This window comes from Camelina sativa, chromosome 8 (assembly GCF_030686135.1).
Source record: "Camelina sativa cultivar CO46 ecotype springtype chromosome 8, ASM3068613v1".
NCBI classification, from domain to species: Eukaryota; Viridiplantae; Streptophyta; class Magnoliopsida; order Brassicales; family Brassicaceae; genus Camelina; species Camelina sativa.
Genome location: NC_141887.1, coordinates 17,235,367 through 17,254,856, shown reverse-complemented (window position 1 = coordinate 17,254,856; position 19,490 = coordinate 17,235,367). Strand labels below are relative to the sequence as shown.

The 19,490-nt window shown below is 34.3% G+C and overlaps 2 protein-coding genes across 4 annotated transcripts; one reads left to right on the top strand and one right to left on the bottom strand.

The window, feature by feature from the left end:
• The first annotated feature begins 7,726 nt into the window (after positions 1 to 7,726).
• Positions 7,727 to 11,135, top strand: LOC104709523 (uncharacterized). Of its 2 annotated transcripts, none has more exons than XM_087462650.1 (9): positions 7,727 to 8,047; positions 8,775 to 8,880; positions 8,987 to 9,297; positions 9,439 to 9,544; positions 9,623 to 9,988; positions 10,091 to 10,167; positions 10,250 to 10,374; positions 10,494 to 10,814; positions 10,896 to 11,135. In XM_087462650.1, exons 1-9 carry the CDS (start codon positions 7,890 to 7,892, stop codon positions 10,919 to 10,921), a joined length of 1,596 nt encoding a protein of 531 aa, XP_087318776.1. In that variant the 5' UTR covers positions 7,727 to 7,889; the 3' UTR covers positions 10,922 to 11,135. The 2 variants fall into 2 exon arrangements, with proteins under 2 accessions (XP_087318776.1, XP_010424421.2); XM_010426119.3 differs by having other exon boundaries at positions 10,893 to 11,135.
• Positions 11,136 to 11,614: 479 nt separating this feature from the next.
• On the bottom strand, positions 11,615 to 14,628 carry LOC104707153 (WAT1-related protein At4g08300-like). 2 transcript variants are annotated; one of them, XM_010423438.3, is made up of 7 exons: positions 14,234 to 14,628; positions 14,061 to 14,123; positions 13,075 to 13,191; positions 12,713 to 12,962; positions 12,353 to 12,511; positions 12,102 to 12,253; positions 11,615 to 12,003 (listed from the first exon to the last, which is right to left on the bottom strand). In XM_010423438.3, exons 1-7 carry the CDS (start codon positions 14,449 to 14,451, stop codon positions 11,814 to 11,816), a joined length of 1,149 nt encoding a protein of 382 aa, XP_010421740.1. In that variant the 5' UTR covers positions 14,452 to 14,628; the 3' UTR covers positions 11,615 to 11,813. The 2 variants fall into 2 exon arrangements, with proteins under 2 accessions (XP_010421740.1, XP_087318777.1); XM_087462651.1 differs by having other exon boundaries at positions 13,075 to 13,212; positions 14,234 to 14,592.
• Positions 14,629 to 19,490: the final 4,862 nt, after the last annotated feature.

Genomic DNA, 19,490 nt, shown 5'->3' with positions numbered 1-19,490 from the left:
GTCCACGGTAATTAGAAGAGGCTGAAGACGTTTTCAAGTTGGAGACGGAGCCGATCGAGACATGCATCCGATCGAGACATGCATATATCTCTGGAATTTTCTGGAAACATAAACAACGTAACAGATTGTGAAAGATGAAATATAACAAAAAATAAAACTTTGCTTTATTTTTTTTTTTGTTAAAAAAACTTTGCTTTACTTGAGTAAATGAGTTTTGAGTTCATGGTGAGTTAAATTTATAGAGGAAGATGAAACAGTTTCTGCGATGTAGAGATCGTGGTGATTGTGGGAGAGAAAATTTAGGGATTTTTATTAGAAAATTTGGTTATTGTTTAGTTTTTTTTTTCTCGCCACGATTTCGATTTCTTTTCAGAATTTTTTTATGAAATTAAAATTAAAAATAAAATAAAATCTCATGTGGCTTAATTTAATTGGACATATGACTTGTGCTTTATAGGATAAAGGATCACTATCAACACTAATCTCAAACTTTATTTTATTTACTTGTTGTGGGAGATATATTAGTGTAGGTTGATTTTATGATGTATTATTTTTGTAGTTTATACAATTTAATCACATAATTTTTATATAGTTTTTTTTTTCTGAGAGAAGTTATTTATTTCTTTTTTTTTGTTCTTTTTTTTTTAAATATAATTGTTTTGTTTGATAATAATTCCATGCAAGTCAATATACAGATACATAGTTTTACTTTAGTTTGGTTTTGTGTTATTCGTGATTAATCTTAATTTATATTCTATTTAAATTATATTATTATTATTTTATTTGTATTATATTTATATTTGACTAATATTATACTTTACTAATATGATACTTATGTTGAATTGATTTTATTATTATACTTGGTTAACATTAGCATATTTTTAAAAGTTATAAATGAATTATTAATTTATTTTAAATTTAAGCTATAATTTTAAACCTTTGTTTTTGGAAAATATTGATACGACATACACTGATTAATATACTTAGTTGATATTATTATATTTTTAAAAATTGTAAATGATTTATTAATTTAGTTTAAATTTAGGCTATAAATTTAAACATTTGTTTTCCAAAATTATTGATGATGTTTATTATTTCTCATAGTTTAATTGGTTACACAATTTAAATGATGTGTTAGTTCCTAAAAATTTAGAAATGCTGATGTGGAACATGAAATAATTATTATTGGGTGAGAGATATGAGTTGTATTAATGAAATGTTTTCTTTGGTAAAGAAATAAGCTGATGTGTCAACTTCATATTTCACCAAAATGCTGATGTGTAAGCATTGGAGAGAAACATATTGTGTTTTCATTGTATTGATTAGTATATTTTACCTGAAAAAAATGTTTGATTATCTTTGCTTTTAATCATCAAATTAATTATAAAATTAAAGTAAACCTATAATTTTTTTGTATATGCTATAGATTGAATTTTAAAAATAAATAAATTTAAATCTATACTATTACAAGAAGAGAAATGCAAATGAGTTAACGATCATAGTTTTCAAAGTATTACTATTTACTTAGAAATGCCATATATACAGTAAAACCTCTATAAATTAATATTGTTGAGACCATAAAAATCTATTAACTTATAAAAGTTTTAAAACCGAACCTAACAATAAAATATGAAAACCAATTTGAATTCGTAAAAATTCTAAACAATCCAATTTGAAAAAGAATTGAATTTTAATCAGATACTAGTCGGATTTTATACATCTTAATCCAAAAAATCTGAAATTCAAAAGTCTAATCTAATGCGAACCAAAAATCCGAGCGTCCATGCTTAGTCTCAAAGACACAACAACCAAGCCTGAAGATTGTCTAAGAGTTTGGTTTAGTATTGGATTATATTAGTTGTTGAACACAAGGCCACATTCATTGTACACATTTTAGTTTTTTTTGCTTTAAATAAATTTAACATTTTTTGGTTGAGATAAATAAATTGGCCAATTTGTCCAATAACCAAATTCAAATATTTAATTAAGAGTATACTAACATATTATTAAAAAAAATTAGGAAACTAGGATGAGGGATAAAGAGAATTACCATTTTTGTGTTGGTGGTGGTGATGGTTGGTGGCCGGAGGTGGTGGTGATCAGAAGCGGTGACCTGAATAGTTGCCAGAGAAAGTGGTGGCCAAATACGGTGGTCAGACCGATTGTTGAAGGTGGTGGCGACAGGAAATAGCAATCAAAACGGTGACCAGAGGAAGAAACGGGGTGGAGACGAGGATTGATTCAAAATGCTTATTTTTGTAATTATTGTATAAAATACATGAAATATAATATTTTTATGGTTAGTATGGTTTTAAAGTGAAATCAAGAATTTTTTTGGGTTATTTCTAGTTATTTCTATCAGATTTTCTGACTAAATTTTACTTTTTAAAAGAAATTTTCTTTTTGCGGAGATAAAAGAAAAAGCAAATTGCAGATATATCCTTTGACCTCACGGAATCATGATTTTGACTAGGCCTGGGCAAAATACCCGACCTGAAATATCCGTATTGGAACCGAACCGAAAAACTCCGGTTCGGATCGGGTATAGATCTTCTCCAATATATTAGTTGAATCTTAATTGTAAATACTTTTGGGTATCGCGTATTACCCAATCCGAACCGATACCCAATTAGTACTTATGTATATCCAAACCTATGTTGTTTATCATTTCACATATGTAATCCTTATGTGTGTTTATCAGTTGAGATTGCATTGAAGAAGAAGAATCATATTTATCAGTTCGTCTCCACTCTCCACTACCTATATGGCTATATCTGCGGAAGATTTGTTTTTCTTTATAAATTCTATAACCCTAATCCACAATTTGAATCTGGATTCTTTAATTTTTTTTTTTGATAACTGTTAATTATATTACCAAAATGGAACTTGAGGTTTACAAGAGTTTATATCATAAGCTACAGCCCAAATAAAAATAAAAAGCCATAGCGAACATTAGTACAAATTCGAAAGAGAAAGGAGCTAAAAGCAGAGTAGCAGAGCTAACAAATTTTGGGATTTCAGCCATTAATATGGGTAAGCCAATTAGCCAGGAGACCTTTTCCTTGTTTATTGTATTGGTGAGCAAGGAGAATGTCTCTGATGGATCTGTCCAACGCACGGAAGATAGTGTCAGGGGAGGATAAAGGTCCTTCATCAAGTCGGAAATTCTGTTCTTGCCAAATTGAATAGATGGTAGCCTGAGTAGCAATCTTCTTCAGCGTTGAGCGGAGGTCTTTTGTGATACCTAGGAGCCAATATACTAGAGTCTGCCAAGAGGAGAAAATGAGAGAGGGAAGGCCCAATCGAGAAAGAACCTGACTCCAGAGTTGTACTGCAAAATTGCAGTGAAGGAATAGATATCTCTTGTCTCTTCACCATCTGAACAGAGGACGCAAGCAGTGTCTGCAGTCACTCCCCAGGCGTGAAGCCTAGATTTCACAGGCAACCGATTAAGATTCGCAACCCAAAAAGTAAAAGAGTGTTTAGGGATACTACGCTTGAACCAGACAGCACTATGCCAACGTTTGGTTGTAGATGCAGGTCTCAAAGCTTTCCAGGTGAGCTTAGTGCTGAAGAAAAGTTTCCTTGAACCATCTTGACCCCAAGAAAAAACATCTGGTCCGTTAGAATCCGAAGGTGGGTCCAGCAAACTGAGAGTGTTCCAGACTGTGAGCAGTAGAGGGTTACGGGACCTGCATGAAGGAAGTCTCCAACCATGCGGTCCAGCTCCCTGCGCCACCTTAGCATCCCGAGGAATGCCCATTAATCGTGGATCATCAGGACCAAGGAAGTCAATTAAAGGGCCCAAGAAGCACCAGTTATCATACCAAAAACTCGCAGTTTGGCCATCTCCTGTGGAACTCGCCAAGAGAGGCTTCACCAACAGATTCAGTGCATGAAGGTAACGCCACATCCAGGAGGATCCTTGATTTGTCTCGGCTATCCAGTAGTCAGTGTTCTTGAGCATGTGTTCCTTCATCGAGGCAACCCAAAGAGATCCACTATTGGTGATTAGCATCCAAATGAGCTTCATAGTCAACACTTTATTCCAGATAGCAAAGTTACGGAGACCCAATCCACCTTCTTTCTTTGGCAAACAAATATCCTTCCAGGAGACTTTGGCAGCCGGACGTTTGATGATATTGCCAGACCACAAAAATGCATTAGACATCATCTCGATAGCTCTCAAGCAACCTTTTGGTAAGGCAAAGGTTGAGGACCAGAAGTTTACTGTGCTGTAGATAATTGCAGAGATTAACTAGAGTCTACCAGCGAAGGAGAGGACTTTAGATGACCAAGCAGTGAACCGCTCCTTAACCTTGTCTAGAAGCGGGGCAGACTCTTCTTTCTTGAGCTTACGATGAAGTAAAGGGAGACCAAGATATCGTACCGGTAGAGAACCAAGGGGGTAGCCGAGTTGGTCAAGTCCATCTAACGGGACTGTTGCCACAAACAGTGTGGATTTGGCTCTATTCATGCGCAAACCTGACAGATCTTTGAAATTGTCAAGCAAGGAAGCAATCTCTTGGTGCGAAGTGATCCCGCCATCATAGAATATCATGAGATCATCCGCAAATGCAAGGTGGGAGATAATAGGATTTCTTCCGAGAGGATGATATCCTATTTGTCCTGCCGCAAACCTAGAGTTGAGCATATTGGTGATGACCTTCATAGCAATCACAAAGAGAGAGGGGGATAACGAATCCCCTTGTCTTAATCCTCTAGTTCCTCTGAAAAATCCACATAGCTCCCCATTGATATTGACAGAGAAGGAAGTGGTAGTTAGACATTGCTTAATCCAAACAATGAATCGGGGAGGGAATTGTGCAAATTCGAGCGTTCTCAGGATGAAATCCCGAGAACGCTCTAGGAGTGATGAAATCCTGAGAGCGTTCTCCATAGCAATCATAGGTCCACTTTCAAAAGAGCTCTAGGAGTGATGTTACTTCTCCCGAAACCTTGGACCATCTCCGTGGCCAAGAGCACATTTTCAACGAGCAACCTACCCTTGACAAACGCAGATTGGGAGTTGGATATCATTAGGGGCAATAAGTTCTCCATCCGCCGCGCAATTATTTTGGAGATGGCTTTGTAGATCATATTACTGCAGGAGATAGGTCTAAACTTGGTGATGTTCTCAGCACCTATCTCTTTAGGTATCAGGATCAAAGCTGTTGCATTCGTTTGCTTGAGGAGATTGCTTGTGCTAAAGAACTCTTTGACAGCCGCGATAATATCATGACCAATTATATCCCAAGAGGCTCGATAAAACTCCCCCGTGTAGCCGTCCGATCTAGGAGTCTTGTTAGACGGCATAGAGAACACTGCTTGCTTGATTTCAGCATCCGAGACATCATCTGTAAGGGAGTCAGAAAGGGATTGGTTCAACCTGAAAGGCGTGAATTCCCTAAGTTGATCAAGCTCAGAAGGGGAGAGGATGGAAGAATCTCCTCCCAGAAGGACCTTGTAGTAGGACACACAATGTTGCTTGACATCCTCCATATTGCTTAATCGCTGCCATTGAGAATCTACCAGGTAGTGAATCTGGTTTTTGGCTCGCTTGGTTGCTACAACTCTATGGAAGTAGGCTGTATTGAGATCCCCACACTCGAACCACTTAATCTTTACCTTTTGGTACATAAATTTCTCCTCTGCCATAACTAGAGTTAACCACTTTCTCTGCAACCACAACTACAGGGGAAGGATTGGTCAAGAGAAGAGACTGGCAGTGAAGGAGTCATTCTTGAGCTTCCTTGGTTCGATTCTCCAAATCCGAAAAGTGCTCTATGTTGAGGTTTCGGATGATGTTTTTCAGATCTTTCAACTTCTTTGCCAAACAGTATTGAGCAGATCCTTGGTAGTGAGTTGTATGCCAAAACATCAGAAGCCTCGGGAGGAACTCCTCATGCTGAAGAAGGTAATGAGAAATCATAAAATGTCTACGACCTCTTTGCCTCGTGTCAAGATCAATTATGGCGGGGAATGGTCTGAAAAATCAGGTTCAGCAAAGTGAGCAAATGACAGAGGGAATTTGACCATCCATTCATCATTAATAAGGATTATATCCAACTTCTTAGCAATAGGGTTCTGCTCCTGATTATTCCATCAAGTGAACTTGTTTCCTCGAATGGAGAGGTCTTGGAGACTAGCATAGAGAAGACAATCTCTAAACTCCTCCATCCCCTTCCTGACTCGAGTGCCTCCCGAGGAATGCTCTGAGGGATTGAGAGTTTGATTGAAGTCCCCTATCACTGTTCATGGTCGTGAATTGATGGAAGAGTCTCGGGATAACGAGCAAACTTCCTCCCATAGCTGCTGTCTCCCGTATCGACAGTTGACTGCATATACAAAGGAGACAATGATTTCACTGTCTTCGTTTGGCAGAGTTACTATGCAAGTTATCATCTGTTTCAATTTGGAATGAATAAGGAGTTTCACTGACTGATCCCATACAACCCAGATTCTACCCAGCTCTGCAAACTCATAATTAGCTTCAAAATTCCAACCAGCAAAGGTGGACTGAACATACTTGTGCGACTTGTGCTGCTTAACACGCGTCTCAACAAGACTGCCAAAAACCGGCTTATACTGCCGTAGCCATTTCCGGAAACTTCTCCTCTTTACACTATGATTAAAACCTCTAACGTTCCAAAAAAAAATGTCGACCCTTGTCATTATCTAGATGATTTGGGGGGTGAGCTCTTCCCTGTGGAAACACGCTCGAATCGTCTTTCCTTCTTAGACAGAACACGGATAAAGTTAGCATTATCAGCTGGGTTATCGTCTTCTTCAGACGAAGGGTCCGAAGAAGAGGATTCCTCTACAGTTTCAGGATCCGAAGAGGATGGAGCTGAGGATGAGGAGCACTTAGAAGGCAATGGCTTTTTGGAGGGTTTTAGCTTTTTGGAGGACTTTGGGGTTTTGGAGGAGTTACCCAGCTCAAAAGCCAATTCTAGAGTACCTGATTTGGGATGAGAGGAGGGAAGCTTTTGGGAGGGGATGTCATCAACTTCAGTTTCAGAGAGTTTTCGTGCTCTTTCTTTGCGTGTCCTGCTCAGGTTTTTCCTATTGAGCCCCTCTGTGGAGGATTTTTTCGTGCGAGGGCAGTCTTCACCGGAGTGAACCGTTGAGTTGCACCGGGTGCAGAGAATTAGGGCTGTAGGGCAACGTTTGATGGTATGTCATATGCCCTGACAGAAGTCAAACGTCGGAGAGAGCTTTGGATTCTTTAAATTTCTTCGCTTCTTCTCCTGAATCTCCTCTTTCATAGACGTTAAAGATTCATCCAAAGGTAAATCACATTGCTTAGTGAATTTACTTCATCAATTGACACTTATATTGTATATAGAGTTAACCACGAGAGTTTGATGCATTTAACCACGAGTGTTTGGTACTTTAGTTCATCGATTGATTCTTTAGACTGTATATAGAGTTGGTTTAGTTATTTTGGTATGATTTTTTTAGTTATAATTTCATGAAATTTGATATAGTTATTCAATTTATATAGGATATTTTAGTTATATATATGGATATTTTGGTTCTAAATGGGTAAAAAATACTTATACCGAACTGAACCCAAAACATATTAGATATATTTCGGTATTCCAAAAAAATACCCGAACCAATCTTAACCCGAAAAAATCTGAACAGAACCCGAACCGAAATTTTCATAATACCTATATGATTCTATAAACTATAAACCCGAATTACCCGAAAACCAAATTAGCCGAACCGAACCCGAACCAAAAAAATCCCGAATGCCCACCACTAAATTTTTGATTATTATCACCTTTTTCTATGATGTTCGATTCACACTAAAGAGGTAAAATCTGCTTTTTCTACTATCACAGATTCTTCTTCTACTCAACTTCCTTTGTCTTCTAAGAGAAATGTCTAGCGGCGACTCAACGATGAACACGGCCAGGGAGATCGCCGGTGACAAGGTTGATTCGAAGGATGTTGAGGCAACAACAACAAAAGGAGATATCGAGTCCCAGATTCTCGCGGCTATGCAGTCCCGAGTAACCTACCTCAGAGATAAAGCAGAGTAAGAAATCGTTGCTTAAGGCATCTCTCTCTTCGCTTCGATTTCACGGAAATTATCACTGTTGTTGTTTTGTTTTGAATATGGTTAAAGATGGTTGAAACGAAGGAAAATGAGGATCTAGGTCTGTGTGAATTGAGTTGTTCGAGGTAGCATTCAGTGTATGTGGTAGACTAGGTTTGTATAAGATTGGTTTGGTGATGATGCAGGGAGTTTGATTTGGGGGAGAAACTAGGGTTTTGTGGTCAGCGATGTTTGTTAAATTTGGTGAAATATGGTTGAAACGAAGAAAAATGAGAATCTAGGTCTATGAATTGAATTGTTGTAGTAGCATTCAGTGTCTGTTTTAGGCTGGGTTTGTATAAGATTGGTTTGGTGATGTTGTAGAGTTAGATTTCGTGGAGAAACTGAAGCCTTATGGTATGGTTCCAAAGCATAGTTTTGGTGAAAGCTATAAAATGAGATTTTTAGGTTTGTGAATTGAGATGTTCGAGTAGCAATCACTGCCCTTGGTAGGATAGCTTTGTGTCAGAGCTTGGTGATGATTTAGTGTTTGATTTCGTGGAAAATGAGGGCTGTAATGGTTTCATTTCGTTTAAGTATATGAGACGAAGATTTTCATTCAAAGGAATGGCTGAAGATTGATGATATCTCCAGTTTATGGTTTAAAGGGTTTCATTCAAAGGAAAGGTTTTCTGAAGCACAATTATCTGGAATTTGGTTTTTGCAGCAGCCTCACCTGTGAGAGTGTGCGGAGGTTGCTGGAGGAGGATCTGAAATTGGAGAAACATGCTTTGGATGTGCATAAGAGCTTTGTTAAACAACATTTGGTTCAGGTATCCTTTGCTATAGTTAATGCCAAGTTTTGCATGAAATAGAGAAAATATGTTACTACTTGCAGCTGACTAATTATGCCTCAATATGTTTTCTTGGTGATAACAGTGCTTAGAAGGTGCTGAGAATGATGATACTTCAGAAAATTCTCAAGAAACTGAGAAGAAAGATGATGTAACTCCATTGAAAGAGGCAGCAAAGTTATCGGAAGAGCACAAGGTGAAAAAAGATGTCAAGGCAGATATGACTGGTGATGATGACAAAACAGAAGATTCTCCTGTGATGGGACTTCTGACAGATGACAACACGTCCAAATCTATAGCTGAGCAAACAAAAGATGAGGAGAGCAAAGAGGTCCTTCAGAGTGACATAAAGAAAGCCCTTCGTAAAAGGTCTTCTTATATTAACGCTAATTCTGAGTAAGTCGATTCTGTCTTCTTATCCTTTCTCAGATGCCATATTTTAACCGTTAGGAAACATTTTTCTATATGTCAGTTTGCTGTCGTCAATAATTGTGGGAAAGGGACTATCTTTGTTTATAATTGCTTGCTTTGTTTCAGGAAAATTACAATGGGTTTACTTCGTCGACTTTTGGAGCAAGATCTTAAATTAGAAAAGTATTCTCTTGACCCCTACAAGAAATTCATTAATGAAGAATTAGATGAAGTAAGTAACTATAATTTACTATGTTTCTTGTTATAACTGAGAGACACATTCTTCTTATAGCTTTTCTTGGCTAATTAGGTACTACAAGCTCTTGAAACTACAAAACCTATAAGTAAGGCTATGGCTCCGAAGAAAACTACAAAACGTATGACTAAGGATATGGCTCGGAAGACAACTGTAACCAGGAATGTCAAGAGTACACCAGCTAAAAATTCAGACAATGAAGAAATGTCTGATTCAGATGGTGAAGACGAGGAGGAGGACATGGAAGTAGCTGTGAAAAAGAAGACGGCTGAGAAAAGAAAGTCATCAAAGTCAGAGGGAACCGGAAAGAGGAAACGTGAAAAGGAGAAAGTTTCATCTCTGAAGAAGACAAAACAAACAGATTCACAGAGCGACAGTGATGCAGGAGAAAAGGCATCATCTTCAGAAAAATCTGTGAAGGTATAGCAGCTTTGTTGTAGCTCCTATCTCGATTCCTATAAAAACAGCAGTGCACAATATACATCGCTTGTTTTCTGTTTGTCTAATATTTTTTAACTGCAGAAACAGGAAACTCCAACGACTGGCTACGGCAGGCGTGTTGAGCATCTTAAATCTATCATAAAATCTTGTGGAATGAGGTTTTAAATCAAAACCCGGTAGATCTTAAAAATCTGTGTTGGTTCATACTCCAGATTTTTGATTTAATCTCTTTCTTGCCAGTATTTCTCCATCGGTTTACAGGAAAGCCAAGCAGGCTCCCGAGGAGAAACGCGAGGATACTCTGGTAAAAGAACTCAAGGAGATACTCGCCAAAGAAGGATTGTCTGCAAATCCTTCAGAAAAAGGTAATGTTCACACTAACGAAGTTTCCTCTACCATTAGGAAAGCGTAAGACACCTTCGAGATATTCTAGGGTGAAACCATATAAATTATGAACAATGTATATGTTTTGACCTGGTGACAGAGATCAAGGAAGTCAAAAAAAGAAAAGAAAGAACAAAGGAGCTTGAGGGTATTGATACTAGCAACATTGTGTCGAGTTCAAGGAGAAGATCCACAACAAGTTTTGTGCCGCCTCCGAAGCCAATAAAAGCAGAAGAAAGCGAGAGCGATGAATCAGAAGATTCTGATAATGAAGAGGATGAGGAGGAAGATGAAGAAGTAGTAGGTGAAGAAGAAGATGAGGAAGTAGTAGGAGAAGAAGAAGATGAGGACGAGGAAGAAGGCGAGGGAGGTAATGAAGAAGGCGCAGAGGGAAGTCAAAACGAAGGAGAAGCAAACACTGGTGCGTATCCTTTGTGTTATATCAATTTTCAGCAGAATATATTATATAAAACTGATGATTATCTTGGTTTTGTTGCAGAAGATGGTGATGAAGAGGACAGGGAATAATTTTATAATCGTCGGCTTTGCTTAGCTTTGTCGCAGGAACAATGTAGCTTAGTTTCTCTCTGTGTTGTTGTAGAGTGGTGATATTTTCTACTTTTAGAAGTGTTTAATCATGGTCATGACATTAGGATATGAATTTTAAGAGATGCACTATAACACTGGATTAGGTTTCAGCTAAAACTTTGAATGGATATGTTTTGGCTTTTGTTCCACTAAATCACGTACTGTTCCTAGTTCGATACCAATTGTGAAAATAAGAAAAAGAGCATTTCACTAAGTTTCAACAACCTGCTTAAGCCTCAAAAGTTTCACTAGTTTTTCATTTACATAATCTTAAGACTTTGCGTAAATGAGAGTTGAGTAGTCGACACTAATTAAGAAACACTATTGCTTAATATTAGCCAATCTTTTTACTTTTTAGCATGCAGTCACAATGAGATACACACGTTCCTCACTCAGATCCAAGATTAGTCTTTCCATCTCCGTTCCAGTCCTAATCATTTTCTTGAACTTTTAAACTTGTAAATCAACCTAAATATCTTCTTAATCGCCATGTCAACCAAGAACGTTTAGTTCTCCATACTTTGCAACAAACTTTTTTTTTAATATTTTAACAACATCATCACTATACGTTTCATAGGCTTTTAAAGATTAATCTTGTCAATACTAAGTTCATATTTGGCGTCTAACGATATATTTACCAAATTAAGGTTTCTTTCATTTCCGTGATATTCCACAAGTACAGAAAATATACAACATTTTTTATATAGTTGAATCTAATAATTACCACAAGATAGCTTGAAAATGTAAACAACATAAAACAAACAAGTAAGATAAACAAATTTCCCTTCTTGGAAATTTGGTCTTCCAAAATTTGAGAGCAATGTCTTTTTGTTTAGGTATTGTTAGCCACACCTTTGTCTACTGCAATGGGAATACAACCAGTACCCTCTGTCTTTGTGGAGATGTTGGTGATTGGCAGCTCCTGCAATCCTGTTTTCTCCTCAACCGAAATCACTTCGTCCTTAGCTTTTCCCCACACGACGCTATATAGCCCAAACACGATGAAAATCGCCCCTATTATACTGCATTGACAAAATTAAACAACTACTTAGTTACATATATTGCATATAATCTAATCGTTTGTACTAGTGTCGTTTCCATATAACTATAGCTAGTTTACCTTCCGAGGTGGATCTTTTCAGCCAAAACTAGCACGCCAAGGAAGGCAGTGATGATCATGCACATAGGACTGAACGACGTAGTAAAAACGGGGCCTCGTTCCCTAATCACAATGCTTTGTATGTAATACGCCATACCAGAACAAACCACTCCCTGATATTAACCATTCAATTACCATTAATATCAATATTTACTAGCTAGTGTGATTATATATAAAATCAGATGGTTTGGTATTAAACGGTTAAAACTTACGGAGTAAACCGCGGCAAGTGTGCCTGAGTCCATACCGATCTTCCAGGCGCTCAAGTCACGCACCATCACGACCGAAGCAATGGTGTTCAATATTGTTCCCATGCCGCAAATCCACATAACCAATGACAGTTCCGCAGGATATTTTTTTAACGTGAATGACTGAAAAAATTAACCATTTTATTAACTTTAATATATACTATTCACATTTTGTTAAAATGCCATGTAAATTATGTATAGCTTTAACCAATATATCACAAATTAGTTTACATTACCCAATATATATATGTATAAATTAGGTACCACTCTTTGTCTGAACACACTAATTGAGAATCAAAATATAAGAGACTAATTTTCGCTTACTTGTAAAATGAAAAAACCTGCCCAACTGGTGATACTACCCATAACCGCTAGGGTCCCGGTGACCCAGTTCTGGTCAGTGGTCTCGGATGAGCTGCTGGAGGAGCCACCGTGTAAAGAGGTATGAGCACTCTGAAAGAGCTCAATGGCTGGACCTTTGTACAACGTCATCACCATCGCTCCTACTAAGGTGATTGCTGTTCCAATCACCTTTGCAAGACTTCGTATCTTCTTCAAGTTTACAGTTTCTATCCTGATTATATTAAACAAATACATGATTAGTAAATTAGTAAAATAAAACAATGTTTACGTTTGCTAGTAAAAAAATTTGAGAAAAATATTAAATCTAATTAGAAACAAATTACCTGAAAATGACAGCCATTATAAAAGTAATGGCAGGAAGTGCATTAACAAAGGCAGAACTGTACGTAGCTGACGTGGCTTTCATTCCTATGTAGTACAAGTTCTGGTCCAAAAGTGGTCTGAATAGACAAGCAACAACACTGACGAATTGATCAATTTATTAATTATGTATCTAATCATATGCTTCAATTTTGCATCATCTTTTGCTCAACCAATCATATTCTAGTTTTTTCACAATCACTCTTAAAAGATGAAAGGAAACACAAATAAGTGAATGACTATGAGAAGACGGCAATGAGTGATGATCTCATCAAATTCACCACTAGAATCTTTTCGTATAGATTCGACCAAAATAATATTGTTTTACACCTCATTTCTATGGAAAAAACTTTGTTTATTTAAATTATTGAATTGGCTTTTATATAAAAACATTGTTTTATTTATCGATTTTTAAAATCTTACATGAACAAAAAAGACAATAGGTCCTCCTCTGTAGTATTATGCAAATCGAAATTTTTAATTTTCATTTGGTATATTGGTAAATTATGTATTTATAGTTTTATTGTTTCTTTTATTTAAATTTTTTATTTTCATTGATTAAGAAACTAATTTGAACTGTCTCTAATATTTTACAAAAAGTGCTTTAAATGTTAGGCATGACGTATATATTATCATGAAAATATATCAACATCACAATTTTTTCATTCGTTTTTTATTAGGCCCCGAGAATCCTATATAATTATTTATAAAATTATATTATGTCGTTAATCTAAATGTATCGTTTGAATATTATATATATATAAGTATATGTATATATATGTGCTATGTCTGCACATGTTAATGTATAAACACATATATATACTATTATACACACACATATTGACATATATATATACTATTATACACACACATATTGACATATATATATATATATACTATTATACATGTACATGAAAAAGGGGATAAGGTTTATGTATACGGAGCTTACTCTAGGAATCCGAGGGAAAGAATCCTAAAGAACAATGGCCATGTCATCTTAGGCCTTATTTTCCTGAAAAGTATGCGATAAATTAGTATTGAGACACATATATATAGCCCACCATGGCTTTAGATATAAAAACCAAACTTAACAACGCATACAATATCATGAAACATACATACCTCTCGAGAACGAGGGCAAAAGGAGCAATGACAATGGTGGCGACGACGTGACGATAGGTAGCAAGGATCCAATGGTTCATGCCATGCTTGAAGGAGACCATGGTAATGATGTACATGCCTGCATATCCGAATTGGAGTGATATGATTGCTATTATTGGCTTCAACTTATCCACTTTCCCACATTGTTTTTCTCCTCCCTTCATTTTTGTGCCCTTCATTTTGAGACGTAAGTATTTATTTATATGATTCTATATATATATATATATATATTGTTATATCTCTCTCTAGATACAAGGTGTTTCGTGAACGATGAAGAGATACTTGTTTAAGCATACAAAACCAAATGGGAAATGATCCTTCTTATAGTCCATCAAAAGTTAGATTTAAAAGATAAATACCATTATTTTGTTGGTTCAATAATACGTCTACGTATCTTCTCGAATATTATAATGCAAAGATATGAGTAACAAAAACAAAGGGCATTATTTATTTATTTTTCATAAAACAAAGGGCAATATAGAAGAAAAAAAAAGACATATTGGGAAAATTTTAATTTCTTTTGTTCCTACGGAAATTTGCAAAATAGAAGGACCAATAAACTTCTAGAGTTTGTGCATTAATTGATTATATATTATTTATTTTTTTCAAAAACAACAAATCATGAAAAACTGTAAATAAATTTTGTTTATCGTGTATGTTATTTTCAGTTGAGGACACATTATTATAAATATTATCACTCTATTTATCTATGAAATCCGAAAATGTCATCTAGATATTAAAAGTACTAGGTTAGACCCGCATGATACCGCGAAATGTTATTCTATACATTTGATATTCAAAGTATGATTTTTAATTTTTAAAATTATATTAATCATGAAAATTATGATTTACACAATGCTAAGATATAGAAATGAACCGAAAAAACCTACAATGGTTTGTAACTCCGTAGTATTTGTTATTACAATCATTTACTCGTATAATTGGCTTAACTCTACTATATGCTATGTTTTTTTCTCCTATTATTATTGAAGATATATTAGTGTAGTGTTATTTTGTAGTGTATTTTTGTAGTTTACAAATTTAATCATCTAAGTTTATATAGTTTGTGTTGTTGTTACATTATTATTTATTTGTTTCCTTTTGTAAATTACTTATTCTTTTTTTATAACAAGTCCACGTATATCAAAGTAAATAGACATATTTTTACTTTAGTTTGGTTTTATGTTATTATTTAAATATTATACTTATGTTAAACTGTATACAACATTTATAAGGATTATGCTAATTGTCAAAGTTATTTTAAAAGTTATAGATGATTTAATTTTTTTTAATTAAAACATTTAATTTTCGATCTTAAACATTGTTTAATTTGTCAATGGTGTTCTTATATTTAAATCTTGAGAGGCAAAGAACCTTTATTATTACACGCCAAAATTCAAACACTGCAATCATCACTATGAAAAGGAATCATATAGTAAATGCATAAGCAATAAGATAGACATATGAGAATTTTTGATAATACGTAACTAATTTTTTCTAGTATATATATGCTTCAGAAAGAGAGTTTATCCTCCAATCACGCTTGAAAGATTATTCTAGTTTGGTTCATATCCTTTATATGTATACGTTTTCTCACAAAAACAAAAAAATATAGACATGTTGCGCTCACAAAGCTTGAGAAATGATTTATCTATTTGTCCTCAGTTTTTAATAGTATTTCTATTTACATACCACTGTAATTTTTTTTTAAATGACACCCAAAATTTAATTCTTTTATTTTCTTTATAACTTAATTGTATCCCTTACTTACATTTCCATAAAACTTTAAGAACTTTTGATTCATATGGTGAGATAATATAAAATTCATATTATAATAATTTCCATAAGTTAAATCTTAATTATTATACAAGAATTTTAGATATTCAAATAAAACTAAAAAAATATATACTATACAAATAAAATTTAGATCCCAAATAATAATTTTACCGATAAATATTATAGTATAGATTTTGTATATATAAATTACAATAAAATTATTTATTAACTATTGTATAAAATAAAATAAACTGCCAAAATGATGTTAGATTACAAATAATGCGTAACCAAGATGTTTAAAAAACTTTGTGTCCCTTAATCGTCACCTTCCTCAGTTGCCATACTTAAGTTAATTTGAATTCTTTTACTATTTTTCTTGGACAATATTGTAATTGGGCTGGACCCATAACAGAAATCAGAAGGAATGATGTGGAATGGAGAAACATTTTTTTTTTGTTCAACCGGAGAAAGATTATTATTGGACAAAAATCTTGAGCTATATTAATCTTTATAATTTGATTGGCTAACTGTTTTAAATAATTGTCAACTCCTTCTTCAACTAAAAAGTTGAGGTGTCAACAATGGAGAGAAACACATTCAGTTTTTATTGTATTGTTTCAAACTATTATTATCTTACTCATTTTTATTCTTTTAAGTCTTTCATTACCCCTCGTTAGAGTCAGTGTAAATTAGGTTAGACAAATCACTTAACAATTTGTCACCTAATTAGGCAAATCACGTAACACAAACACCTGATTTAATTTTCAGGGTCTCTCAAACTGCATGTGCATGTTTATTTATATGAATCAAACTATAAGAAGGTAAGAAACAGTCGATGGCTAAGGCCATCTTCCATTAGTGTGTTTCAAATGCTAGGTAACTTGGCAACGTACGTAATATGGGATAAAAGAGTCTTGAAGATTAGTAACCACATAAATCTGCTGGTTCGCCGCGCGAACTAGACAATTATCCAACCAGTGAACATAAGCGAGGGCAAATAACTCCGCTTTACCTTTAATGGTTTATAAATACCTTTAAGGAGACAAATAAATCAAAATTAACCTTAAAATCAGAAACATCATATCCTTTCTCCATTTTATTATAACTTATAAGTGTTGTCAATTAAAAGTTTTCACACAATTATAAAAATTAATTTTCATTGTACCCTTTATTAGTACACTTAATATTTCAACGGTGAATAGATTAAAAAAATGAGGATAAAATAGAACTATTAACAAAAATCTGCAAAAATATTTAAACTTAAACAAGTATATTTTTTTCTTTTTCTTTTGGAGAAACATATATACATTTATGTCTTACTTTTGTGTGTTGTGAGCAAAAAGGATCAACGAAATGAACCAATAGAATTCTAAAAGACAAGAAAAAAACATCAAACACGTCTATAAATACATTTTAAATTATTGTTTCATGCTTGTTCATTTCTGGACCAAATGCGAGAAAACTGACTCAGACAACAATACAAGTACTATACATCCAAAATTTTGACATTAGATATAGACATATAGTATTCTCTCTCTTATATATATATATATATAGAATTGCTTTATACCCTTTTTATTTTAATTTTAACTAAAAGATAGCCTTATCCAGTAGTGATAAAATACCAGACCTAATACTTATATCAAGTTATATGTTCTGAATCAGAATATATTCCAATGGTATAATAAAATATAGATAATTTGTTAGAAATATCCTTTTGGGCTACCTCTTTTCAAAAATATCACTTTTCTTGGTTATTTTCATTTTTGTATTCTTTTATACAATTACAATATGTTAAATTAGCTTATAGAATTTTTTTATAGGTTTGGGTTCTTTATTTTACATTTAGGGTATAGTTTTAAGAAGGTAGGGTTTAGTAATTTAAGTTTAGAGTTTAGAATCTAGTCATTTTGTATATAGAAAATAGGTATTTTTGAAAATAGAAAACATAAAGGAGTATTTTTGAAAATATCCCTACAATATACATATTTCAAGGAAAAAAAAAAAAAAAAACAAATCTTAGATATAACAAAACCCAAAGGAAAGAAAGAAATGGATAGCTCAAGTGGACCTCCTGGTAATGAATAATGTTTTCCTGCACATTTAAATTTATGTATTCAAGTGTTGTGTTTTGTTGGTTTCCTATTTAAATTTTTTCATATTAGAAGTTGAGTGTTTTCCTTACTGACCAACAAGTGCTGTCTCGTCTCAGTGTTCTAACGTGACGCAATTAATTCCACTTGATCTCGCACTAAGCTTAAGTGAAGATAGTAAGCAAGGATTTAACTGGATGACATAGAATAATATTGTCTGGTCTGGCATTTAGCCAAAGGAATTGGTTTTAGATCCTTTAAAATTATCTCCATATGGAAGTTTCTTTCATAATTTCCAAAAATGTGAATTCTTTTCATCGAGTATCTTGAAAGGTATATCAATTCTGAGACAATATACTTATACATGTGTCAAAAACTAGGTTGCATAGAAATTCTCTTCGATATTTGTTTGTTTGTTTCTGAAACATTAGGATATGGAAAATTTTGAAAACAGGAAAAAGTAATACGCAATTCCTAAAAACCTAAATTTATGAATCTGATGAGTGATTTAATCTTTATCTTTCATCAGTTAAACTATTTAATATTTATATCTTAGAGTGGTTTCAAACATTGTTTATTTTATATGGTTTTAACGTTTGATATTTTATTTTAATATATACACGTTTCCAATTTGTATCTATTTTTTACTTTTATGAAAATAATTTTTTTGTTTTCAAAATATTTCTCTTCCAGGTATTCGTTTCTGTTTTTCTACAACATAGATCAAAGACAATATTTAATGTTTTCGGTAGTAATACATTTGGAAAACTAGAATCTTGTTCAAAATGAATGTACATTAAGTCATTTATGCGCCTTCCATATGGAATTACCCATGATAAGAAGAAGGTGCACTTTTTTTGGTCTCGCAAAACCCTTTTGTTTTTTAATAACCCTATCAATTGATCAGGTAGATTCCGTAGAAATGCATCGAAATGCTACAAAGTGAACTTCTCTCGGAAAGACTACATACCACACTGTCTATCCATGAAGGTTATAGTCTGAGACTGGTAAGAGATTAATTCTCTTGAATTGGCTGGTTAAGCCAGATAGCCGAGGGTTTATTAAGATCCGGTTTAGGTTATGTGATCCGCTAAGGTTGTGCCATGCGTCCTCTCTTCTCTCGGCTATTCTACACGCTTTGAATGAGAAGGGTTGTTACACCTATGCGTATCTCGTCTCTTCTTCTTCCTTTTATGATTCATACGTATTTGTAACAAAAGAGAAAAGATTGTAGAGAAAAAGAGAGAGAGTAGATCGGAGAGATCTTGTAACAGACGTGATAAGCTCAAGTTCGAGCTGAGTTAGTGGATTCCGGAGTTCAAACTCTGGCGAGACGTAGGTTAACCACA